Below are 27,289 nucleotides of genomic sequence, written 5' to 3' on the forward strand. Positions count from 1 at the left end.
TGGGCCTAGCCTCATATTACAGGAAGTTTGTGCGAGGTTTCTCCTGCACAGCTGCCCCTCTGTACCACCTGCTGAAAAGGGGAGGGGGCTTCGCTTGGACGCCACATTGCCAGCAAGCCTTCAACTCTCTCCAGAAGGCACTGACAGAGGCCCCCATCCTCACTCCCCCTGACCCCATGTTGCCATTTATTCTTGACACAGACGCCAGCGATGTGGGCATGGGCGCGGTGCTAGCTCAAGCGGGGCCAGAAGGAGAGAAAGTTGTGGCGTATTTCAGCAAAACCTTCAACAAGGCTGAGCGCCGCTACTGTGTCACACGCCGAGAGCTCCTTGCCATGGTGATGGCAATAAAGCACTTCAAATACTACCTGTGTGGCCGCCACTTCACTGTCAGGACAGACCATTCAGCGCTTCAGTGGCTGATGTCCTTCAGGGAACCAGAGGGCCAAGTTGCTCGCTGGATTGAAATGCTTCAGTCCTATAGTTTCACAGTGGTGCACAGGGCCGGAGCCAGCCACGCCAATGCAGATGCCCTGTCCCGCCGCCCCTGCGCCCTGGGGGGATGCCGATACTGTGAGCGGAGAGAAGCACGTGAGCAAGAGCTCCTTATCGAGGGGGAGGCATGTCCCATGCACGAGGAGGCTGGACCAGTCTGCCGGGAAACGCGGATGGTTGACGTGGCTGAGTGGCAGACACAACAGGGGCAAGACAGGGACATACAACCAGTGCGACAGTGGGTGGAAGCAGGACAGAGGCCCCCCTGGGAAGGGGTGATGGGGAGCTCCACTGCAACAAAAGGACTGTGGACAATGTTCGATGCGCTGAGAGTGAGAGATGGGGTACTGCAGAGAGCATGGAAGGAGCCTGCCACGGGAGAGGAAAAGTGGCAGGTGATAGTCCCCAGTTCACTGAGACACGCTGTGCTGAGAACATCCCACGGGACCACAGGGGCGGGACACTTTGGTGTGGCTAAAACACTCCGCCGGCTGCGTCAGGGATTTTACTGGGGGCGGGCCAGAAGGGACGTGGAGGACTTTTGCCGCCGCTGCGACCTCTGCGCGGCCTACAAGGGCCCCACAGACCAGTCCCGCGCACAACTTCAGCAACAGGCAGTGGGGGCTCCCATGGAAAGAGTAGCTGTGGACGTCATGGGCCCATTTCCCCGCACGGATACAGGCAACCGGTACGTTTTGGTCGCCATGGACTATTTTACAAAATGGCCTGAGGCATATGCAATACCAAACCAGGAAGCAGAGACAGTGGTTGACGCTCTCGTAGAGGGCATGTTCAGCAGGTTTGGGGCGGCAGAAACCATCCACAGTGACCAAGGGAGGAATTTTGAATCCCTGGTCTTTGCCACCATGTGTGATCGTATGGGCATGCATAAGACCCGGACCACAGCTCTGCACCCCCAGAGTGACGGCCTTGTCGAGAGGTTCAACAGGACCCTGGCAAAGCAGCTGGCAATCCTCACTGCGGAGCATCAACGTGACTGGGATACCCACCTACCCCTCGTCCTCATGGCCTACAGGTCTGCTGTTCAGGAATCCACCTCATGCACACCTTCCCTCCTCATGTTGGGGAGGGAGCTAAGGACACTGGCGGAGGTGGCCTTTGGAAAACCCCCTGATACCCCTGCTGTTCCTCCAGGGAGAGAGTACGCCAGGAGACTCCAGGATCGGATGGAGTCTGCCCACACCTTTGCCCGGGACCAGCTGGAGAAAGCGGGCATGAGACAAAGAAGGAACTATGACATAAGGTCAAAGGGGAGACACTTCCAAGCCGGGGAGCTGGTTTGGGTGTACAGCCCACGCAGGAAGAAGGGTCGGTGCCCCAAGTTGGATTGTCATTGGGTGGGGCCTTGCGAGGTGGTGGAGCGGCTGGGTGAAGTAGTGTACCGAGTCCAGCTGCCTGGAAAAAGGAAGAAGGTCGCACTCCACAGGGACAGATTGGCCCCGTACAGAGGAGACTCCCTCCCTACCCGAACGCCTGTACGGAGGGGCGAAAGCACAACCACTACCCACAGACACGCCCACGAGCCCCATCAAAGTCCCATTCCCCCTGCAAACAGTTCCCCAGAAACAGTGCCTGACCCCCCTGTTCACACTCCTCCTTTCCCCTTCCCGTCACACACACCTTTCGCTGCACGGGGGCGTAGCCCCATCCCCCAGGCAGAGGCGCCTGCATTCCCCACTCGGCCACGGAGACGTGGACGTCGGCCAGGCCATCTCAGAGACTTTGTGTAGTCCCTCGGGACGAGGGACTTTGTTGAGGGGGAGCTGTGTAATGAGCAGAGTTAATGTGTTCCTGTTATGTCGTTGAGTGTTATGCACTAATGTTACCAGCAGGGGTCAATGTTGTTCAATTGAGACTTAGTGGGGTGAGATGGCCTCGCGAGAGGGGGGGAAAAGAACGAGAGTTGGGACGTTGTTGTTGTTGTGCGGCTAAAGTGTTCGGCGTGGTCACGGCCAACAGTGATCGGAGTTAAAGCCTAAATAAATGCACAGAAGTTACCATCCAGTCGTCGCCTCCTTATTCTTCGCTGCCGCACTGGGGTGAGCGTTACAATAGTTTGTCCATTTCTAGAAGACGGAGCAATGCAGTTGAATGGTGACCAAAGATAAAAGACCATTTCCTCAGCTCAGGAACAGAGGATCATGCTTATGACATACAGATGCTGCATAGGGAATGAGATGAAAGTTGCTGCTGCTGCTGCTGGCCTCGTCCATGCCAGCAGAATGTAAGCTGTCTGTTTGAGAAATTTAGGAGGCTCTGAACAATGTTTCTACTCATCATCGTTTTGGTGTGTGTCACTTGTATCAACACTGGTTGATGTGGCAGTCGAGGAGGTGGCTGAATGACGTTGCATGCATTCGTGTTCTCACGTCTCATGTTTTAATGCAGAGCACATGTTACTGCCAAACAGCCTGTGTGTAGTCTTTTGCTGCGCAGCACGTTTTAATTATCTGAGTAGAAGTGCATCGCTGGTTTGTAAAGTAAACCCAATCACACAAGTGCAGACAAACTTTGCCTCCTATTACATGGATTTTGTTGATTTGAACGCAGAGAACAGATTGTAGCAGGTGTATATATCATGGATGCAATAAGCCAAACAAGGCAATTATCAACGATGGCACTGTGGATGATCGTGTTGTGTTGTGTGGAAAGGTCACAGACAGTAACATTTTATTTATTTGGCAAAAGGCCTGTCTGCATTACAAATTTGAAGCCTCTACCTGTCTTAAATCTTTGCCCTCAGGTAATGAGCATAATTGTTAAACATCAATTTACCTGAGTGTGAATTCCAAAGACATGTACAGACATTAAGCCAACAAAATGATTATACAGTATGCAAGTGTGAGCACGTTATCTACACTGAAAGAAAGCATATTCATTTCAGTCAAGTCTGATATCTCACTTTAATGAAAATATATTAACGAGGAGATTGTAAGGGAATTATTTCGTCTAAATGATAAAATCTCTGTTGCAATACCTTTCTGAGCAAAGCTCATTTGTCATTTTTAATAAAACTTCCATGAATAACAAAGGTTTATTCACAGTTAAAGCAAGACTATGTAACTTTTGTTAAATGGGCACACGCATTTGATTGACTTCTCCTCTGATTTCTCATGCTGAAGTACACATCACGATTAAAAAACGGTTCTGACACCTGAGTTTATCTGAGATCTAATCTGTTGAGCCAGAGAAAAGCCACTAGTGATCGATAAGTTATGCCTGCAGAGACTGTGAGGAGTACAATATCAAACTGTGTCTGGTTGAGCCAACACATCCATTGGGCTGAGCTCGCGCTAAGCATATGGTGCGAATATCATCCATCCTTTGAAACCTTTGAACTCGCTTGCACCCGCGATACCTAGACAGTTCGGTTACGATCAGTTGCATCATCCTGGCCTGAGCGGCAAGAGAGGTTTCTGAGCGTCAATGGTTCTAGGAATTCAGCCAAGCACATGCGCAGACTGGATCGAGTTTCCGGTACAGGTCGGGTAATGACACGCCGACCAGCATACATCTTCTTTTGCCACATATAGAGACAAACAACCATTCACTCACACACTCACACCTACAGTCAATTTAGAGTGACCAATTCACCTAATCCCCATATCGCATGTTTTTGGGCTGTGGGAGGAAGCCAGAGAACCCGGAGAAAACCCACGCACACACAGGGAGAACATGCAAACTCCTTGCAGAAAGGCCCTTGTTCAGAAGTTGTTCAAAACGGGGCTCGAACCCAGGAACCTGGGTCTTCTTGCTGCAAAGGCAAGAGTGCTAACCACTACACCAAACGTGAACTGTGATGGACTGGCGAACTGTCCAAGGTGTACCCCGCCTATCGCCCAATGTCAGCTGAGATAGGCACAGCACCCCCCGCGACCCTCTGGTGGTCCATAATGGATGGATGGATGGATCTTCTTTTGCATATTTTATGCCCTTTCTAATCTAATCTAATTGTTAAATCTTCTTCTGACACCTATTACAAGAGAATAACAGTGGTAGTCCAGTGGTTAAGTAAGTAGAATTGGGTCGGGACAGTCGTAGGATCGAATCCACCAGCTCCCAGGGTGTCTACATTATTTACCTTATTAGTGTATAAAACATTATGAGTATTAAGCATTAATAATACATAAAGCATATTGTATACAGATTAAATGAAGTTTATATTTTACTTACAATCTCCTTTATGACTTTGTCCACAATGCCTCTGTCCTGCAGGTTGTGAAGGTAGCGGGAGGCAGGGGAGCTAGCAATCATTCTCAACTGAGCCATATTGGTTGACTCCTTGGCCTCAGGTGTGATGCCAATAGTAAAGAAACGGATGCCCTGGTTCTTTGCGTCAGCCACAGCTGAAAATATGTCTGGGTTCCTCGGGTGTGAGATGCCATCATAGAGCAGAATGGCCACCTTGATGCTGCTGGGAGCGGACTCCTCCAAGTAAATGCGGGTGAGGTTGGTAATAGCGTAGGTGGTGTAGGTGCCGTGACCGATATACACGATTGGATTGATTTGGGCCTTGAAGTTGTCAATGCCTTTCCACTGTTTGAAAGTCTGCTCGATGATTACGTGGCTGCTGTATTGAAGGAGGGCTGAGCGGGAAGCGAGGCTACGGCCCGTCTGCAGCCGCAGGCCCTGCAGCCGGTCCATCACTTCTGAGGCAAAGCGCTTCTCCTGGTCATGGTTGTCCTTGGCACTCTCGGAGCTGTCGATTAGAAAGGCTAACTCCAAACCGCAGTCCTCATCAATGAGCGCTAGAGAAGAAAGTGGAGTGATAAATGAATCAATCAGGCGATAGCAAGAATTAAAGCACCTGAGATGCAATATTTTCTTCCTGAGATTGATACCACTCTCATGCCAGTATTACACTGGTCAAACAAACTGTTTCCAGACTCTTTGATAAGTTATTTTAACTGTCTGCTGGTTGTAGCTTCTTCTAACTTTCTTGTCAAGAGTTAGATGACTCAGTTAACTGCATACATATATTGTTTCGTCTTTCTAATAAAGTAATTCATCACTTTCATATCCATCCAGTTAAAAAAGGCCCAACAAGTTAAGCCAAATGTATTTTATAAGTCAGAGTGAAATTGTTATGCGTGAAGCCAGAAGGGGAAAAGGTGATTTACTGGCTGTTTAGGCTCTTTAGGTTCATGAAAGTGACATATCATTTTGATGTAGAAATAAAACTCAGCTTGGTGCACCAACCTTCAGCATATTGAAGGAGGTCACATATCTAATATAGGCTGAGGATAAATCACATTAATCTTCAAGGAAATATGTCATGGAGAGAATGTGCCTGGGGAAACAGGATTGTTAGCGAATAAAACATTTGGGTAACGGAGCACTGAGTAGTCACACAGGAGATGGATGGTTCTGAGAATCCTGAGAGATATGATCAGTCCAAGTGGATTGCATTCTTCAGTGTCCTTGCAGAGAATCATGTTCCATTTCTTCACCTGTGGTAGTGCTTTGTTTTGCTATCGCGGAAAAAAGTGGAACATGTGCCACCTGCATAAATTCCACAAGACTTTCTAAGTAAGTGCATCAGTGGAAAACAGCATCTTTCTGGATCCATATGGAAAACTCTTAGACAGAGACTATTTTTGCACTTACACTTGCTATTTTGTGTTAAAGAATTGGATGGATATAGTTTGGTCTTCTTCTTGATGGTCACCACCTCTTCTTCGTGGTCGTCTTCATAGTGTTGTGCCTCAAGACCCTGTAGTCCCCACAGCAGAAGGAACCATAGCAGTGAGGGGACCATGACTCCCCTAACAGATACAGATAAGACAGAGATGAAAACACATCCATACATTTTATTACCCATTACAAAGAACAAGCTTTAACGTGCATGTTGTTTTAGACCCCGGCATGCATAACTCACAGTGTTGCTGACTTAGGTCTCCAATGTGATCAGCTCTGTATAGCTCTCCTGGCTGTGAAGAAATTCACACAGAACACAGTGCAAATATGAAGGAGAGGCTTTCATTCAGCGATAGTTTGCATCTGTGCCTGAGCCTCAAAGTCATCAAGAATCTGGAGGTCAAGTAGGTATCATGTAGCAGGAACAGCAGCAGCAGCAGCAGCAGGGAGAAGACAAAAGTTTGGACTGTTATCTGACTCTGATGAGACTCAGTGTGAAGACATTGCAGTAAATGAAAGGACCAGCCCTCTTTTTAAGATCACTCCCATATTTGGGGCAGAGGGTGGACAAACTCCCTAAACTTGACTGAGCATGCAGGCACACACGCACTTTTTATAGTATATTTTTTACTCAGTTAGTCATTCTCTTTAAACTATAAGGGAAGTCCCTGGAAATAATTAAAGGGCACAGGGGCAGATGTCTATTTAAGACATAGTTGGTGATATTTCTATTACAATTGTTTTTTTCTTCTTGGTGTTGTTTTTCATAGGAAATTGACACATCATCTTAGAATCCTACCTGGCATTGGGTGAATATTGACCAAATAACAACTGTGAAATTTAAGCAGCCACACATGATACACACTTGTTAACAAACAGTACTGAAAATGTATCTCTATGACACAACAGAACTGACATTAATTTGGATTTATTTTGATCTCTTTTCGTCAAATCTGACTCTTTAGCTGCTAAGTGTTTGCCATGTTCATCTGCCATGTGGTGCACGGTGCTGGTGAATTTTTGACCTTTTGTGTTTGTTTGAAAGAAAGAAAGACAAATAATATCAAGATAAATAAAGTCAACAATAGACTTTGTGACTATGTGATCATGTGATTTTTAAACAAAAATGAATGGACTTTAGCTTTTTATTTTTTTTCATTCATTGCCCTCTCTTTTAGAACAGGGAAAATCTGGATCAGAGAATTGTACCTTAGGGCAACACACCTTGCAAGAGCAGCATTCCATGATTCACCTGTGGAAATAACCCAAGCATCCATTCTTTTCATTAATTTACTTTAACTGTTCATGAGATTGAGAAAAGTAGAAGAGTATGAATGGTAGTGCTACAGGAGCATGTGCAACAAAATAAACGTCATTCGTTTCTGACAGTAAAGTTATTTCTTCCTTTCATATTGTTTATAAAACAAATGAAATTCATTCATGTCCTCTAAAACCAATATCAGATTGTTTACATTAACATGGAAAGTCTCTTCAAAGTCAGATGTGAGAGGGCACTTCCTCAGAGTCAGTCCCTTTTTTTTTTTATCAAAACCTGGTTGTTTCATTTTTTTATCACCCAAAAAAGGCCTCATATATTCCCAATCTTATTATTATCCTTCCTGTAGTCCTGATAAGGAGGAGTCCTACAATCTCACGAGACAGTCTGCAACCATAAAAACTGGAGCTGGATTCACATAACTCCAACGACACGGATAACGACGTGTGTTTTTTATTGCCTACTGCATTACTGAAAGCAAGGGCAGGTGAGCTGTCACTCAAGAATGTTCCACTTTGAAAGATAGACCTACATAGATCTGTTCAACTCCCCCTGCTTTGTATGGCATGCTGATTAAGCAAAGTAGGGACTGTTTTGATAATATGTGTGTTTGGAACAAGTCTCACTTTTGTATCTGACCTTACAGTTCTAAAGGTTTCTTTAACTATTTAACAAATCAATGAAAGAAACGTGTATGCATGTTGCATAAATACATATAATGCATCAAAAGTACATGGCACAGCATAGCTCTGAATATTAATATCATATATAAATATGACATTTCCAGGTATGGTAACATAAAGATTGCAGCATAGCTTGGAGTTCTGAAAGCTTAAGTAAAGTAAAGGCAGCTGAAGAGCCACATGCCTGTCATAACAATTTTTTATAAGCCTTTCTTTCTTACTCAGTGATGTATTTCACAGCAGGAATACTGCAATAATGAGCCAACATGTTCACCACACTGCATTTTAAGTGTGTGTTAACATGGCTGAAAGGTTTTCTAGAAGTAGACCACAGCGGCTTTACACTAACCAGCTTTTAGCTGATGATGTCCAATGAGTACATGGCCATAAATTAAATAATATGGTCCTATCTAATGTGATGGTGACATACTACAGATGCTTCTTTTTCAATTATTATTATTTTATTGCATTTCAAATTTAATGAGCAAATACTTTCCTTAAGAGAGGAGGGAACCCAAACAAGAGTGAATCTGTGTTTTATGACTCAGCGGAAACGACAACTTAACTCTTTATTATTCCCCATCCCTCCAGGTATCTTTCCTATGACATTTGGCTTAAGCACCATTTTTACAAGATAATGCTTGTTCTTTAAACTTCACAGCACCGATGCAAACTCAACTAACGCCTGTTCTAAAGAGAAGCTGGCTGCTTTACCGCAGCAAGAAGGGTAAAAGGTTTGACTCGGTTTGAAATCCCTTCCTATTTACCTTTACCGATAATTAATAATGTACATGTATGTTGTACATGACTACTGAAGGAAAGACACTGCACCGCATAGCAGGGTCTGGCACAGTGTGTTTACATTTACACTCCCATCACCTGTTATCTGATCCCTATGATGAAAACTCTTAGAACATATCAGTAGTAGGTCTGTCACAGTTATTACATATCACCTGATCACAACTATTTGTTGACCTCTGCCAAGGAGGCATACGTTTTTGCCGGAGTTTGTTTGTCTGTCTGTCTGTTTGTTAGCAACATAACTCACGGACGGATTTGGATGACATTTTCAGGAAATGTCAGCACTGGCTTGTGGCTGCCAAGCGTTCATAGCAACACCGCCAGAGGTGGAAAGTAACGAAATACATTTACTCACGTTACTGTATTGAACCCTTTTTTTGTGTATTTTGTATTTTTTAAATACAATTTTAAATCAGGATTTTGTATATTACGTATTGACTCAAGTATTGTACTTTATTTAGTTACTTTATAAATCCTATCCGTTACTGAGTAAAAATAAAAATTCAGCACAATGAAGACCTACAGGGTGAAAATAGACACAAGAACCAGACGAATGATGATGTGATTAGCACCAGCACTGGCATGTGAACTTTTACTTTTACTTGAGTACAATATTATAGTACTTTTTCCACCTCTGCACACCGCTTTTTGATCCTTTGATGACGGCTCTTCCTGTCATTGTGAAGCAGAATTCACCAAGCGTTGGATTGTTCACCCACGAATAGGGAACGTGAGCTGGGTTAAGACCGTCGTGAGACAGGTTAGTTTGACCCTACTGATGATGTGTTGTGATGTGCAATGGGACCAGGAACAAGTGCCATGGGGGGTTAGGGGGGCTGAGCTGCCTTGGCGGTCTGCGCTCTCCAAGAACTTTTCTAGTTTTACTTGCAATTATTTGGATGAAGCAGAAATGTCATATTTTCATCAATATTGCCACTTAGTTTCCAACCATCATATGTTCTACTGGTGCTAATTCAACAATGTTGAAGGAGTTTGTTTGTCTGTCTGTCTGTTAGCAACATAACTCGAAAAGTCGCAGGAGGATTTGGATGAAATTTTCAGGAAATGTCCGCAATGGGACCAAGAACAAATTTTGCATGCGATCACTATTTTTAGCGCTATTTTGTGGGGGGCTGAGCTGCCTTGGCGGAGGTCTGCGCTCTCCGAGTGCTTTTCTAGTTGAGTTTAGTGCTACAGACAGAATCTAAGAGCAATCGCTTGAGGTGCTTGACCTTTTCGATTACACTGGTGTGAACTTCATGGATGAGTTGGTCGCAAAGTCAAACATCTCATCCGTGCTGTTGGAACATGCTGTTTATAGACCAAATGACCAAAGAGGCAAGTAGGGGGCTACACTTTGTTAGGTTTGCAGTAGATGAAAGTTGTTAATTTGTATGACACTTAGTCATCAGCTAAATGTCATGATTGTGACAGCTTGTCCGAGGAAGCACAAAGGTAATCTTGTCTCCTTGAAGGAAGACTTTGCTATATGACAGATGAAATATTCAAAATGTATTGTATGTACTGTGTATGTTCAAAATCATAAGACACTACATGCAATCACCAGTCAGACACTCTTAACCACAGCCCTAAGTTATAAAAACCCAGCCCTAAAGAACATTGACCCCTGTTTTTGAGGAAACCATTTATATTTTTATACTTTTTTATATTTAATGTTCACATTGTTTTATACTTGATAGATCCCTGTGTTTCAGGCCTGAGTAATGCATTACTGACATAGGATGAAAGCTTTTTGAATTAATATTACTACTTTGTTTAGTTCGTTTGCAGGTTCATTATATCCCTTTATATTTGTGGTGGAAAAATCATCCATCATCAGTTACCCATCCTGCATCACCCAGTGTTTCAATGTGCACCACATCAGATGATATGTGAGCCAGCAACACCAGTCTCACAATAGTGAGACAGTTTTTTTCAGTATAGGCATGTGTTGTATTTCTTGGCCTGTCACACTGTGGTGAACTCATTCGGCTCAATGAGTGTAGCAACAGTAAAAGCAACACATCACAAGCACTCAACCAAGCATTATATGGAAAACTTTTGAAAACGCTGCCAAATGACCTCAACATTACATCTGTTTTTCCACAAGAATTTTCAAAGTGACAAATTATGCTTTACGGGATTCCCCTTCTTTCATTGTGTGTGTCAAAGGTTTTTGTCTGCATTAAAACTCTGCCAGGTTTTAATTCAGCATCTACTATTATGTCACCTCAAGATGTAACATGCCCGTTAATATTAATCTGACATATATATATAACAAATGTTAATATGACTAATTTGATGCAACAGCAATTTTAACAGCTGATCAGGAAGCCTCTGGGTAAGGGGTATGAACTTGCTAACAACGAAAATGTGGGCACTTGACGTTTGATTTTTGCGATTAAGTAAAAATGTAGTGTTGTTTAGTGTTGATGCTGACTTTGGCATATGCAGCTAATATATAGTATGTACTTGTACTAATCCACCAACACAAACCACACTCGCCTGTCAACAAAAAGTAACCACACGAATCCATCACTCATCAGACGTGACTTTGGGGCACTCACAGTGCGCTTAATTCAAGTATGTGCTGCGTTTGCACGGACAGATACAGACGAGTAGAGATGTGTCTACGCCTGCAGAGAGTCAGATAGTTTGGTGAGGAGGAGTGATTCCAACCCCCGGTCAATCAGTTTGAGCTATATCCAACACAGTATGAGAATTTTAATAACACTAGCTAAAGAAACCTTTTTTTTTTTTAAGAATACTGTGTATGTGTGATTTGCTGCTACCAGCAAACTGAATCAACACACAATTTGTTCTTGATAATGCATACTTTGTGTCTCCAGTAATTTAGGAGAAGTGAAAATATTTATTTAATTGTAATCGTGATGTTGACACAAACCATATAATATGGGACTCAAAGAGTATTTGGCTGTACAACAGAGGTCTCAAACGCCTCCCCAGTCCATTTCATATGGCCCACCACGTAATATTGATATTTATATTGTTATAATGGAGTTATTTCTGTACGTTTTGGTTTTTTTTAGCAAAAAAAATAATTCTCCATCAGGAATACATTGGTATTGTGAGCTATATATTTCTCCATCAACATGTTCGATACTTTTATTTTGAAATTCTGTGAAATGCGATATGATGACTGGAATTTATTGACGTCATTTTGAGTTCATATTGCCCACCCTCTGTCTGAAAAGTTTTTCACCTGACTGGCCCCCTGCTGGTCAGACTAGACACGCCATGGCCCCAAGGTCATTTGAGTTTGACACCCCTGCTGTATATGGATCAATATATATATGTCATACACACAATAAAATGTCTTCACCTGTTTTTAAGGACCAAAGAATTGACTGGAATAGAATACTACTACTACTTCTACTAAATAAAGAGCCTTGTCTGTGCAGGACCATTGTACAACCACATACTTGTTGTCCTTCTGCTGGATGACCCTCCAACAAAATTACCAAAGGACAGAGGTGAAATCACTATAAAAGTATTATTTCTCAGGCAGACAGAAAAGGGGGAGCTTGCATAAAATGTGACTAAAAGTTTTACCAGTTAAAGTGCAGTAGCACAATAAAACATGACAACATTAACACAACTTTTCAAATATACGTCATAATGTGTCATTTTAGTGCAGACATCCCAAACATGTTCAAACAATATTACACAGTAGATGGTTTGCAGAAGTATCATTTACTTTTCTTTTATATTTACTGGTTTCAAAAAAATTAAAATTAAATAAAATAAAAAAAACTCTGTAATGGATGTGATTTAAAATGTAGTGATGCACATTACTTGGGGGAAAATGCTTAAAGGAAGTCATGGAAGTAAATAATATTACTAACGTGGTATACACCTCTTTAGGTACAACAGTACCACCTAGTGATCATATGGTGGACCTACTTGCAATCCACACCTCTGCATCCAGACCCCATGTAAAGTTGAAAACAGTGCAGTCCATGGTGTCGTGTTTTTCTTTTTAACTTGAATATAATAAATTAAGAAAATGTTTGGCAGTAGAAGTTGGACGAAAACAAATCCAAGAAGCATCTCCAGAGAGCTGCTACTCAAGTGTGGAACTGGCTTAATGCAATGCATAATTAATGTTATTAGGTGAACATAGGACTAACAAAAGGTTTCCTCAGTAATTTATTAAAGTACTAATTAAATACATATATTACGTTTTTGTGACAGGGTTTGGGGGAGATTGTATCCCTTTATATTTGTGTATGATTGGAATATCATGATTAACCTTCTGTTAACCACCAGCTACACTGCTGTGAAGTGTCAGACTTCTGTGGAGGGCACAGTGTCAGCTTTACATGTGCGCATGCTCATACCAATATTACGTAGCACGCATGCGCAGTTTGTCTCAGCGGTCATTCATTATAAAGCTGGAAGTTCCTCTGTCTCTTTCCACCTTCAGCCATTTTGACAATGTTGGGAGCTGTGGGACGCTGCTGCACCGGGGCTCTGCAGGCTCTTAAGCCTGGGGTCCAGCCCCTGAAGGCTCTTGTTGGATCCCCAGCCGTCCTTGCACGTAAGTGAAGCACGCGTGAAGCGAAATCGTATCGGAAAAAGACGCATTTTATTGCTTGTCAGAGGAGGGCAGGGGCAGCGCTAATGGAGGCTAATGCTAGCAACACGCTGGCTGCCGGCAGTGCAGCAGGCCTGACATTGAAATGTCAAATTTGACATGTATTGTGATCATTCTTAAGTAACAAGTGTGTGCAAGTGGCCATTTGTGATCTTACTGACGCGTGTCATGCGACAGACATAAAGTATAGTTTCTTTTTCTGGTGTTGGCAGCAATGACCTTTATGTAATGACATGAGGCTCTGGGAGATGCTAACTTAGCATTGACGTTAAAGTATGCATTTTAGAGAGACAGGGCTGACATGCTTCCTCTACATATGCATTGATTTTGTGAATATAAAGAGAAATAGTCGTGGTGGATATGGTGAATTAGAACTATATTTAGATTTTTAATATCCTGCGTCAGTCATGAAGAGCCACAACATCATTAGCAATCTTAGCTTAAAGTACGCTTCATTCATCTGTCAGTTTGTGTGTAGCGTCAACGTTTTTTAAATTTATCACATGTGATGTTGAGGTCATTTGGCAGTTTTCATAGGTTTTCTTCGGAGTTTAGCGTACGTTTTTTGTTAGATTTAAGTATTTTTTAGCAGTTTTTATAATTTGACATTGACAAGGTTCTTTTAAAATGAATGCACAATTTGCATAACCGAATTCATATATATATATAATGTGTACCCTTCACTGCTGTTAGCAGGCGAGTATTGGGACATTGGTAGGTGGCGCTAAAGTTCTGGTCACTTCAGAGGTACAGGAAGGCACAACTTCATGACATGTATGAAGAGTACCAAGTAAATAACAAGCAGCTACCACATACTGCTCCAAAATTAGTTGGGAAGCAACAAGTAGAGGACTGTTGTGTTTTGCTTTATCAGTCCACACGGATTACATTGACTACATGGTTTCAAAAAATCCTCATTATGTGTTGAACAGCAAAACCTGCGTCTAAACTAGTTATTTCATATAATGTATGTTTTACTACTTTTCAGGTAGAGAATACGTTGCACCTGCCGCTGCTGCCAGTGTAGCCAATGGTCGTATTGTGGCTGTCATTGGTGCCGTTGTCGACGTCCAGTTTGATGAGGGTCTTCCTCCCATTCTCAATGCTCTGGAAGTTGCAGGCCGTGAGTCCAGGCTAGTCCTGGAGGTCGCTCAGCATCTTGGTGAGTTGCTTGGATCTTATCCTTTGCACAGTTGCAAGTAGAAAATGTGTTGAAATGCTTGCCACATTAACTTGACTTGTATATATTAAGGGGAGAACACTGTGCGTACCATTGCTATGGACGGTACTGAAGGTCTGGTCCGTGGACAGAAGGTGCTGGACACTGGTGCCCCCATCAGAATCCCAGTGGGCCCCGAGACATTGGGCAGGATCATGAATGTCATTGGCGAGCCTATTGATGAGAGGGGTCCAATCTCAACCAAGCAGTAAGTTCATCTTGAAAGTAACTGAATTGATGTGGCGATCACTGTAAATGGTGCTATTAATCTGAAAAATATAAAAGAGGTACGTCTACTCCTTTTTTAAAAGAAATATCTGCTGAAATTAAACAGAGTCGTTTACCCTCCACAGGACTGCACCTATCCACGCTGAGGCCCCTGAATTCACTGACATGAGTGTGGAGCAGGAGATTTTGGTCACTGGTATCAAGGTTGTGGATCTGCTGGCTCCATATGCCAAGGGAGGAAAGATTGGTATGGGCTCAGCTCAGAAGTGGAATCTTGATGATAAGCCACTTGTATAATAATAATAATTAATATTGTGAAAGTAATCTGAACATTTCCTCTTGATCCAGGTCTGTTCGGTGGTGCTGGTGTCGGCAAGACTGTATTGATCATGGAGCTGATCAACAATGTGGCTAAGGCCCATGGTGGTTACTCTGTTTTTGCTGGTGTGGGAGAACGTACCCGTGAGGGTAATGACTTGTACCATGAAATGATTGAGTCAGGAGTCATCAACCTGAAGGACACCACTTCAAAGGTGAGGTTAATAGAAATAATTTGATAAACTATTTTTTACAAAATTATTGACAAATATTATATTTACCAACTACAACTAATCAACCACTGTCCTGCTCTCATCTCTGTTAGGTGGCACTGGTGTACGGACAGATGAACGAGCCCCCTGGTGCTCGTGCCAGAGTGGCTTTGACTGGACTGACTGTGGCAGAGTATTTCCGTGACGAGGAGGGTCAGGATGTGCTGCTTTTTATCGACAATATCTTCCGTTTCACACAGGCTGGCTCTGAGGTCTGTATCTGTAGAGAAATGTTTCCCTAAAAAATGTAAATGAATAATGTTAGTTAACGGGGATTATAATACAGTTTATTCTACATGCAGTCAAACCAGACCAGTTTCTTTTTTTTGACACTGACAATCTGTGCCTTGATCCCTCAGGTGTCTGCCCTTCTGGGTCGTATCCCCTCAGCTGTGGGTTACCAGCCTACTCTGGCCACTGACATGGGTACCATGCAGGAGAGAATCACAACCACCAAGAAGGGATCAATCACATCTGTGCAGGTGAGGGGTTTGATGGTTCATTGCTTTGATTGGATTAGGAAATCTTTTTTAATTTATCATGTAGCTCTATAAATGGTTACCACAAAGGAAACTTGGTATGACTTGAGACTGAGACTTGATCTCTTTCCATCAGGCTATCTATGTGCCCGCTGATGATTTGACTGACCCTGCCCCTGCAACCACATTCGCTCACTTGGATGCCACTACTGTGTTGTCCCGTGCCATTGCTGAGCTGGGTATCTACCCTGCTGTCGACCCCTTGGACTCAACCTCCCGTATCATGGACCCCAACATCGTTGGGTCTGAGCACTACGACGTTGCCCGTGGTGTGCAGAAAATCCTACAGGTGAGTCTTGGTCGTCATACTTAATCACAAGCGTTTTTGGTTGTGGTTGTACTGAAACATTTATTCCCGTTCCCCCCCTGCTCCATAGGACTACAAGTCCCTGCAGGATATCATTGCCATTCTGGGTATGGATGAGTTGTCTGAAGAGGACAAGCTGACTGTGGCCCGTGCCCGCAAGATCCAGCGTTTCCTGTCCCAGCCATTCCAGGTGGCTGAGGTCTTCACTGGCCATATGGGCAAGCTGGTGCCCCTCAAGGAAACGATCAAGGGCTTCCAGGACATCCTTGGTGGTAAGTGTGCTGGAAATTACTTTCTCATTTTTATTTTATAGATTATTTTGAAGATTCGTCTGCTTCAAAATCAGATTTGAATTACTAATGCCCATTTTGAACCCATTTATTTTTAGGCGCGTATGATAGTCTGCCAGAGCAGGCCTTCTACATGGTTGGCCCCATTGAGGAAGTTGTTCAGAAGGCTGACAAGCTGGCCGAGGAGCACTCATAAACCTGAATCTAAATGATCTGTGAGGAGAAAATGAGAGGGATCCTGCAGTTAGGAGCACTTGGTTTGTAAAACATGTCAAAAATACAAATGTACCTGTCTTGTCATCCTGAAAGAAAGTTCTATTTAATGTTCCCAATGAAAGATAGAATAAAACACTGTCTTTACACAAAACTGAAAATTGTCAACTGTATATTTCCAATAGGCTTTGTAGTTTTGTGTTTTTCCTGATTGGACATCTTAAATACCTGTCCTAATATTGACCACAAGATGGCATTCCTGAGCCATGTTGAGCTTTCTAATCTGTTGCAGCTTGGTTGTCACAAAATGAAATAAAACAGACAAATAGTGCAAATGTGTGATTACTTTTATCTCCCCTGCTGTGATTCTGTAGGGTTCGTTTAGCAAGGGAACCACAGATGTAAATCTTGTTTTTTTTTTTAGTTTGAAGTTTGCTCTTAATGTGAAATGGCATAGCTTAATGCTGTGCTTTAGAATTAGTTCTAATTTGAATTAAATGCTCAATGATGAGTTTTCCATTACCACAGTCATTTGTACACAATCCTAAATGGGTTAAGTGTTCTCGGGTCATGATGAGGCATTTTTCATTGTAGATGTGGGTTCACAATGGGGAAAATGCATTTTCCCCATTGTGAACCCGCATGTTAAAGAAATCATGTCTGAGTTCCATTCAGTTTCCTTGGTTTCCAGGTATTTTCTCACTGTTGCACTATCCTGACTTAACAGATTTTCAGTATGTTTTTGTGAACAATTGTCAAAATGACAGCTGTGGAAAAAGCCAGTCGCTGCAGGCAACAAGACGTAAATGCAGGTATTTGGATTTCGCACCATAAACCGTTTTAGTTACATAGTGGCTAATAACACAGAACTATCTTGGATACTGTGTTGAGCAGTATGCTTGGCGAGGTCAATCTTGACAGTGCTGAAATCTCAAAACCACACTTCAAAAATAAAATCTGACATTTTCCTTTAACTGCAGGACCTTGTTGGTGTTCAGCAATGGAACATTAACAAACTTCTGTTAACTGTAAATTGAAGTCCATTATTGCAGACACATTAAACATGGGTGATGTCTGACTTGACGAATTCTGTAAGTCATTACAGAGCAAAGTTCTGTGTCACCTCCTGCTCATAAAAAGGATGAAACCTGAATATCCCAACAGTTTAATTTAGGCTTTGGTCAGGAAGCAATAATATAACATTATACCAAGTAACTATTTCATCTCATATTAATCAGTGTACGTTAAACCGTAACACAACCGGTGCAGATACAGAACAGTATTTATTCAATTCATTAAGTATGCATACAGCAGCAGCAATCGGATGGTAATTATGAACTAAGAACAAGGGAGTCTTCTTGTACTGGCCATCAAGCACTCAGGCTTCTGTTACAGGAGTACGAGTCCGTTTATCTACTCTCCCAAAGTCCGTGTGGAGTGTTAGTAGGTTGGTGCACACGCGACGAGTCACCATTAGAGGGGGGGCTTTTTCCACAATGGTTCAACCATATGTCAATCCTAAAAATAATATTTTTGTTCAAGAATTATTGAAAAAAAAAAAAAAACTAATACAACTGGCCTGGACAAAAATGATGTTATCCCTTTAAAGTTTGAAAATAATTTTACTTACAGTGTGCTGTAATCAGCATCACAGGTCTCTTGTTACCATATTTACAGTTGCTACCATGCAATGGTTTTTGTCTCTTTTCAGTATTCACTTTGGATGCTGAACTTTAAAATGTCTTGTTCTTTATAAGAACTTCACAGCAGTGTTCTTATCAGCTGATACCAGAGCTATGGTTCTTTGTATTTTCTTAGTGCATTAGACTGTTTACATTGAATATTTCACAAAAAAAAAAAAACATCACTCGCATATAAACTGACCTGGATTGGGTGGTTTGGTTTGTGGAGTTCAGCATGTTCAAGGTGAAGATGTTAGTCCAGTACATCTGTTAATATTTTTTTTTAATATTCATTATATTCTGTTAATATAGAATATTACTTTTAACGGGGGAACCTCTGAAGGTGAGAAGACCAAAATGCCACATTTGGCTCCTGCCCAAAATAAATGTGCTGAGAATAAATATAAGTAATGATTTATTGTTCTCTACTGGGGATGCACTGTATGTTGGTTGTTCTTGATTGGATTTTAAATTCTTGTTATTAAATTATTATAAAATCAAAATATGAACATGTATTGGTTAAGGAAATTGGTGATGATCAATGATGAAGCCATCGCTCAGTGGAAAACGTTTATAGTTCTAGCTTATTTGATATCAAATGTGATGACCAATTGATAAAAAGGTTCACTTAAACGTTAAAATGTATTTTGTTCCCCTGCGCGACAAAATGTTTGAAGGAAAAGAAAATTGATGCAGTGACAAATTTGCATGTCGGATTAAGCTAAATGAGACGTGACGTGGTTTATGATGGTTTCTTGATTGCACCAGTTGTGCTGTTGATCATTTATAATTTCTCAAAGTTGAAATATGTGCAAGGGCGGAATAATGGAAACTTCATTACACCTACATTTTAAGATCCACAACTCGGTGTCTAAAAAACAGTGGAATTTGGCCACACACATCTGTTTTTACATGTTTATTACAATAATAGTTATTATTATTATTATTTTATTTTAAACACACTCGAGTACATTTTATCCTGAATGGTTATAAGCTTTTTAACATGATATTTATCTCTAAACACTGTGATAAGAAACAAAACAAAGACATTTCACATCATACTATACCTTTATTAGACCAAGGTGTTGAAAATGTGCTGGCATCTTGTGGCAAAGAGGAGATATTACCACTTTTCATGGCTGTTTAAAGTTTTTAATCCCATTGAATATTAGGTGAAAAATAAATGTACTACTCAAAATACTTTATTTACCATACTTAAGTTCAACTGATTACACTATGGGAATATATAGGTTGTTCTTTACCATCAATATTAATCATTAAGCTCTTTCAAGGTGGGCATGCAGTGAAGGAGTTGCACAAAGCAAATGTTGTGCAACAGATGCACTTTGTAATTGACGCTTCCTTCCCCTGGCCACACACACGTCTGTTTATCCTCAAGGCCAAGAACTTAAGGTAAGGTAGCCTCAAACATATCGGTTCTTTCCAGCAGATAGCAGATCACAAACAGGTGAGCCAAGCACCTCTTTGAGTTACAGAGTTAATATGTAGTTCCTTTACAAACAAATATTGTTGATTATGGAATAATGCTGATTGTCCCAACAACTACTTTTGAACAGCAAGAGTAGGCGCTTGACTTGAGAGGACCCAGTCAGCGACACATGTTGGCATGTAGGACAGCGGCAGCCAGAAGAACTTGGCGTCCCAGCCCGCGGAGTAACGGGTGCGGGGCCGGACAGCGGACACGGCGTGCTCCATGCAGCTGACCACCTTCATCAGATCCGCATCACTCATCTTTGCAACTTTGTCCTCTATGATATCCATGACTAGGACAGAAAACAAAGCAAGATAAATAACAATCTTGTTTATGCTAGATACATCTACAGCATAGAAAAATACAAACATTAACAAAAATATTCATCAAAATACACAATATCGGCCAACAACATCCAGAATGGATCTGGACACTCCCCCATCTGATGATGTCAGTACTAGTGCCTTGATGTTTTTTTGAATTATCTCTATCTCCTCAGTCATTTCATCTTTGTGCCAAGCGTGTATGATAGTTAATGTGATATTGTGACAATGTCCACTGTGCAATGTTTATTATAATACTGCGATAGTAATAAAGCTATGAGTAGCTGGTGAAGTTCACCCATCTGTGGTGAGTGAGATGGACTTTGATTGCTCAAGATTGAGTGTAACTTTTGTCTGGTAATAGTGTTTGACTATAATATGTCCTTGATGGGATGTTCGACTTTGGCTCCGGTGTTTACTAATCCTCTGAAGCTTTAGTGTAGAGCAACTCGCAGCTAAACCACGGAAATACTGAACATGTTTATGTGGATACTTTTCTCCCTGACAGAGAAGCAAGATGGGAAACTTCAGGCAAATAATTAGCTAACAATCTAGTTATAGTTATAGATATATAACTATAGTTAAAGGTGCCATATGTAAGAATGTGGCCAAAAACGGTTACCTGCAGGGCTAACCTAATCTATACATCATGCGTCAATTTCTTTATGTACCGCTTCTTGAAAGACATCAAAAGGAAAATTCCTTGTAATTCCATCTTTATCTACTTTAGATTAGCTATAGAGACATATTTAAAGGTGCCATATGTAAGAATGTGGCCAAACACGGTTACTACTACATTCAAATTCAAAATACCGAGGTCTTTTAGGTTTCGTTTTCTGACTTAACTGGCAGCCCGTGGTTGCTCGGTAGCTGAGACTCTACTGACTGCAATGATTGGTAGGTGGCGCCACATGCCAAAACATGATTTCAAAACATAAACATGATTTGCAGTCTACAACATGTTTTTTTTGTTTGTTATATGAACATTATTCCTGAGTCTCTGTGACATAATATGTCTTATTATTATGTATTAGGAGGATTTTATGGCCAGTTGCTTTAGATTTATTACATAATGCACCTTTAACTAAAGTGGCTGTTTTACAAATTAAAAGATAATGCAAACTTACCGGACTTCAAATAGTCCTGTCCATAGTCGTCTTTGACGTCCTGTGGTAGTTTGTCCCACATCATCGTGGTATTTTTCTTCAAGATACCAACATCAGTCACGTTTGTTTTGAAGAAGCCGGGCTCAATGCAAAGGACTTTGACGCCGAATGGCGACAAACATAACCTAAGAAAGACATTACATCCTTTAATGAGCATGTGTTGTACAATGAAATCTTCTCATAAACATACTGACGAATATGAAGCGATGTGAAATGGTATTTTACCTAAGGGAGTCATTGAAAGCCTCCACACCGTACTTGGAGATGCAATATGGGCCGCCCGTAGCACTGATCCTTCCGAACACACTGGCCACGTTGACCACCCTTCCTTTCGCCTTCTTTATCAGCGGAATGACACTCAGGGTCACAGCGATCACTCCGTTCAGGTTTACGTCCAGCATCGACTTGTATTCATCAATGCTCAGCCAATCACATTGGCCAGTGGGAATGGACACACCCGCATTGTTCACCACAGCCCACAGACCTGACATTGAGTCAATAAAATAAACAAATATGAGCGTTCACAGGTAGTAGATACAGTATACAATCTATTATAACAATATCATGACACAAGACATCGTCCTAGATATTGAAAATCATAACATTGTGATCTGTGGCAGTTACTCAAATTAAGGCATTTAATCAATTATTATCGTATTTATGATATTAAATGAAATATTGATTAAAATATGATAGTACAATTTGACCATATTTCCAGGTAGATACAAAATAGACAAAAAAAAGAAAAATAAGGTTATAACTATATTTTAAGTATGTAATACAGATAATAAACGGCTAGAATTACTGTAACTGAATGTATAAAAGTCTGTGTTTACCTGTAATCTTATTGTATGCCAAGAAAATCTTAATACTGTGTTCATGATTAACAGACCAGACCTTAAATCACTGTATTTTCATATTTCCCGTTTCAGTAAAGCACTTACAATTGTTTACAAGTGTAATTGTATTTACACTATTGTTGTTTTAAACTAATTTCATGTTTTCGGTTGTCTTATGCAAGACCATTCCAAATATGTTAGCTATAACTTCAGGAGATAGCACGTGTGACAGGGTGTGTTTCTTCAGATTCTCTCGTTATCAGGATGCAATGTTATGATAAAACAGGACACCGAGAACCAACATTAAACCTCATTATTGCATTTGAGTGAGAACAAACAATGTACTACATGGAAACTGGGGTTTGGTGGTGATCGTAGATGGGAGAGCAGGGGTCACAACACTCACCCCGCTGACCCACTTTATCCTTGATCATCTCTGCTACTTTTTCAATGCTCTCCTTTGACCGGACATCCAAGTGTGTTGTAATCAAGCTGCCGGAGCAGGACTTCTTCAGATCCTCTTCTCCCTTCTCAGTGTAACACCCGGCAATCACTCTGAAGCCCTTCTTGTCCAGGTGGCGAGCCAGGAGGTTGCCAAAGCCTGAGTCGCAGCCTGTGATGTATACATACTTGTTGCTTTTGTCAGGGACCCGTGCCAACTCCCTAACCCAGCGGTACAGGTAGAAGAGAACCACGAGACCCAGGAAGTACAGGTACATGACTGCAGGGACAAAAGAGGGTCAGGGTGGGAGAAACACCAGAAACTGGTTTGGAGCAACACTGAGCAAAGTAAATCCAGATGTGGCAATACAGTATTGTACAAAGGCAGAGGGAAATACGCTGCATTTTAAAGTGTTTCACTTGAACTTCATGATCATTTTATGCTTGTTTTGGTCTGCTATTGACTGTCATTATAACTCCAGCAGAACCTCAACTTTAAAAACAAATGAATAATAGCAAACAAACTAGATGATAATCTTCGTCAAATCTGAAGTTTGCATTATTGACTGTCATTATAAAAGACCAAACTCTATTACAGAAACTGCTGTAAGGTATGCAACACAGTACTAGTTGGTTACCAAACCACATTTTTATTGGCAACATTGTGCAGCCATTTTTTGAATCGCTCAATCTAATCGCTTTAGATTGTGTGAGGATTCATGCTGTGAGCTAAAGTGCGCTGCATACGCGTCAGAGATGAAATAGCGTCATAAAACTTGAGAAATAACATAATTGTGAGAGAGATTATATACTTTTGAAAGCGAATGTATCCAACCTTGAGTCGTTGTTATTATTATAGTTTCCTGTTTTCCTCCCCCATTTCCCAAGCGCTTTGAGGCGCACTTTTTTGTGTTTTTTTGTTTTTGTTTGGTGTTAAAACCTTACTATTTACGAGATTCAAACGCAAACATAACACGCACATGGTATGTTTTATCGAACAGAAGTGCAGAAAAGCACAGCAGCCTACCTGCAGCGGTGAAGTCGATCTCTGAATGCGTCTTAAAACAGTTACAACGTTCACCCACAGTCTGTCGACACCCACTGCCGTACTATACCGCGTCCTCCTGTAACATGGAACTATGGAAGCCCACATGTGCCAAGAAAACGCGAATATAATAAGATTGTATACACATCATATGTACACATAATAATAACGAGTGCATGCAAACATGGTTTATAAAAGGAAACAGACACTCAACAATTATCCTCATAAATAACAGTATGAACCTGCATTACATATCTTCAAATTAGGGATTTTTTTTATTATTATTATTTTATTAATTTTGTCACAAAAGAGAAGAATACATTTTATGGCAAAATATGACATGACAACTGAAGTTTATTGTTGCATAGATGAAAACAATGGTTTTCAAAGGTTGAGACGACTGATCATGAAAGCAAGATTTCTTCTGCAATCCTCTATGCATATGCAATTATCTATATACACAGAAATTCACATCATACACCAGTTAGGCCACTTTCTGCACATAACTCCTGCAGAACCTCACCTTTATATGTATATATATATATACACACACATATATATAAACAAATTAATAATAGCAAACAAACTAGATGATAATCTTCGTCAAATCTGAAGTTTGCCTGTGAATGTGTGCCTGAACATCTTCTCTCTTTTATTTGATTTATTTTAGAATAATAGTATTTGAACCAAATAGTTCAAATTAGGGTCTCATAACAGTAACACAATGAGCTGTTGGTTATTTACTTGTGAAAAATGTATTGAACTGAAGTTTGAAGTTATTGAACTGAAGTTTGAAGTTATTGAACTCAAGTTTGAAGTTATTGAACTCAAGTTTGAAGTCGAGACGCTGGATAGAAAAAATGCTTCACAGACTTATCAGGAATGTACCTACAGCGGGGGTGGACTCTTGGACTGGGCCTCTGTGTCATACTGATAACCTCTTCCTGTTTCGTTGAAAAGATAAAAAAAAAAAAAAAACATTGCAGCGACTCTCCGTTTGCTGGTTTATTTTAGAAATAGTTCATATTCTGTACATTTATTTGAATATTGAGTCTGAAAAGAGACAGAAATTCCTATTAAAGGCCTTAGAAACAACCCTCAAGGTGTGTATGCACTTACTATCAGTAAGTGCATACACACAAAACAGGATGTGAACGTTTCAAATTATTGTGCACAGAAGACACCTACAGTTCATTCTAAGTGATATGGTTTTTTTGACTACTGATTTCATAACCAACTATTATTTATTAGTCTCATCTTGTAAAACACGTGCTAATTGTCAACATTGCCATTTTTCCCACCTTTACCACAAGTGCAGTAAAGTGTTGTAAATGATTCAGACAAGTATTTTACAGTATTGCATATTGAGCAGAATTAAGCTTTAATTTTCTCAATTTCATGTATATCTAATATCATCATAACATGATGTCAGTGGTGGACGTCACGGACAAACGTCTAATGAAATAGTAAATCCTGACCAGGACTCTCCTCTATGTTGTTTCCTCACTGCAATTGAACTCAGCAGTCAATGACCCACAGTGCATTTCCATCAGCAAGTAAACAGTTAAAAACAACTTTTCATCACATGCCCAATCAGTAAAAGCAATATGAATTACAAGTAGTAGGCAACGCAGAGGTGTTGGATTGGGGATTAAAAAAAAAAAAAAAAAAAAATTAAGATCAACACTTGTTTCCAATTTACACACTGTCTTCAAACAAAATACATTTTCATTTGTGGTGAAGTTCTAAAAGAATGAATCACTAGTTATTATATATATTACTATATTATTATTATTATTATTATAATATTACTTATTTTATATATTAAAATACATACATAAGTATATCTGTGTGTATGTAAAAGATGAGACCAGGGAGTGGAGCAGGAAGGGGACAATGACCTTGGGTGCAGTGTCTCTGAAATGTCACAACATACACTGTGTTTTAAATACTGATCACACATGGTGATGGTGCAGTGTGTGAATGTTTTTTTTTTTGTTTGTGTGCTGTTTAAATAACACTTAGGGATTATGGTTAATGGTTTCTATGAAGCACTTTTCTAGGCTGCTCTCCACTACAGTTTTTCTATTCACCCATTCACACAACACATCTACGTGCAGTGCACTTTCCATAACTCATCTTTCATACCCATTTAGAAGTAACATGGGGTTAAGTGTCTTGCCCAAGGACACGTTGGCATGTAGACGAGCAGAGCCAGGAATCCGAACCACAACAAAGACAACTTTCTACCACTTGACACATTAAATACACCACTCTCAAGTCAGTTTGTATGGTTTGGTTTACATAACATCAGAATAAGCTTTTTTATATGAATATTAGGCAATGACCTTGCTTTAAGAACAAAGAAGCAAAAACAAAGAACAGAAGATCGTCATTCTTTAAAGGCTGACGCAGTTCCCTGAAGTTACTGATAAAGGAAAGGACAGCAGAGGAGTCATCTGTTTGTTTCAATCTGCAGTCTCACCATTAGGTGTCACTAATTCTTGCACACTGGACTTTTAAGACTAAGCGAAAGTTCACATGCAAGCATAGAAAATGGATATTGTCTTCTGGTTTGAAAAGTTAAACCCAGGAAGTAGGATGGATGTAGACGTTATCCACCTGGGGGCGACTCTGATGGTTGCAAAAAGAACTCCATTTAAATGGAAGTCTATGAGAAAATAAACTTCTACTTCTTACTTAATTTATAAGGCCAGTAACCTTTTCCCTGGGGACTGAATGGTCTCAACCTCTAGTTTCAATCTTTTTCAATAGAACTTAAACTCAATTTTGTGCATTTAGATTTTCTTTTAAATATTATAGACTTGGTGTATTGTGTGCTGTATAGTTCAGTGAAAGTTTGTATTTAGGTGGAGGCTTCAAATAAGTTATTTATGCCTCTCCCGGTTGTCATTTTTGTGTATTATATCATGCAAAATAAATCAAAGCAAATCAGAAAAAGGTTATCATCATCCCTTTCCCCCCCATTTCCTCATTTTGGTTCAGAAAACGTGTTCCCGATGAAACATAATTGAGAATGCAGTTTAGTTGTGTGTGTGGGTCTCATTTTTATTGCTATAATAATATTTTTATATATATACTGTATATATATATATATTTATATACATATATATGTTGGATTATATACATTATATTACATCATACTCAAAGTCATCACTCAGCTGAAAATGCAGTACAAATGCATTGCTCACATTCAGCTAGTGCAGAAACAGTGTGAGATCTGTGGAGGTGAAATGTTTGCTCCGCTGAGGTTACTGTCCTGTGCGGCAGCATAAACCGACAGGACACTTACCCTCAAACAAAACACTCTGACCTCGAGTTCCAGCCAAGCCCAATTCTGTTCAATAAGAGCACGTGAGTTGC

The 27,289-nt window shown here is 40.8% G+C and overlaps 3 protein-coding genes across 3 annotated transcripts in view; 1 reads left to right on the plus strand and 2 right to left on the minus strand.

The window, feature by feature from the left end:
• The window catches only part of LOC310935167 (uncharacterized protein), a gene marked incomplete at its 5' end in the record, with an annotated part of 33,244 nt that extends 26,970 nt beyond the window's left edge, over window positions 1–6,274 (minus strand). The window contains 2 exons of the mRNA XM_083899011.1: window positions 4,690–5,264; window positions 6,124–6,274. Coding sequence (XP_083755137.1) covers window positions 4,690–5,264; window positions 6,124–6,274 — 726 coding nt within the window. The remainder of the gene's footprint in view (window positions 1–4,689; window positions 5,265–6,123) is intronic.
• A 7,049-nt stretch (window positions 6,275–13,323) lies between these two features.
• Window positions 13,324–17,078, plus strand: atp5f1b (ATP synthase F1 subunit beta). Its single transcript, XM_083898244.1, has 10 exons — window positions 13,324–13,474; window positions 14,520–14,693; window positions 14,784–14,958; window positions 15,104–15,225; window positions 15,327–15,511; window positions 15,622–15,780; window positions 15,928–16,050; window positions 16,184–16,396; window positions 16,485–16,686; window positions 16,803–17,078. The coding sequence occupies exons 1-10, from the start codon at window positions 13,372–13,374 to the stop codon at window positions 16,898–16,900; spliced, it is 1,554 nt and encodes a 517-aa protein (XP_083754370.1). The 5' UTR covers window positions 13,324–13,371; the 3' UTR covers window positions 16,901–17,078.
• Window positions 17,079–19,711: 2,633 nt separating this feature from the next.
• On the minus strand, window positions 19,712–23,979 carry dhrs9 (dehydrogenase/reductase (SDR family) member 9). Its single transcript, XM_083893279.1, has 5 exons — window positions 23,888–23,979; window positions 22,826–23,140; window positions 21,806–22,064; window positions 21,542–21,705; window positions 19,712–20,383 (listed from the first exon to the last, which is right to left on the minus strand). Exons 2-5 carry the CDS (start codon window positions 23,136–23,138, stop codon window positions 20,163–20,165), a joined length of 957 nt encoding a protein of 318 aa, XP_083749405.1. The 5' UTR covers window positions 23,139–23,140; window positions 23,888–23,979; the 3' UTR covers window positions 19,712–20,162.
• Window positions 23,980–27,289: the final 3,310 nt, after the last annotated feature.

The sequence above is a fragment of the Microchirus variegatus genome (genome assembly GCF_963457635.1).
Source record: "Microchirus variegatus genome assembly, chromosome: 1".
In the NCBI taxonomy this organism is placed as follows: domain Eukaryota; kingdom Metazoa; phylum Chordata; class Actinopteri; order Pleuronectiformes; family Soleidae; genus Microchirus; species Microchirus variegatus.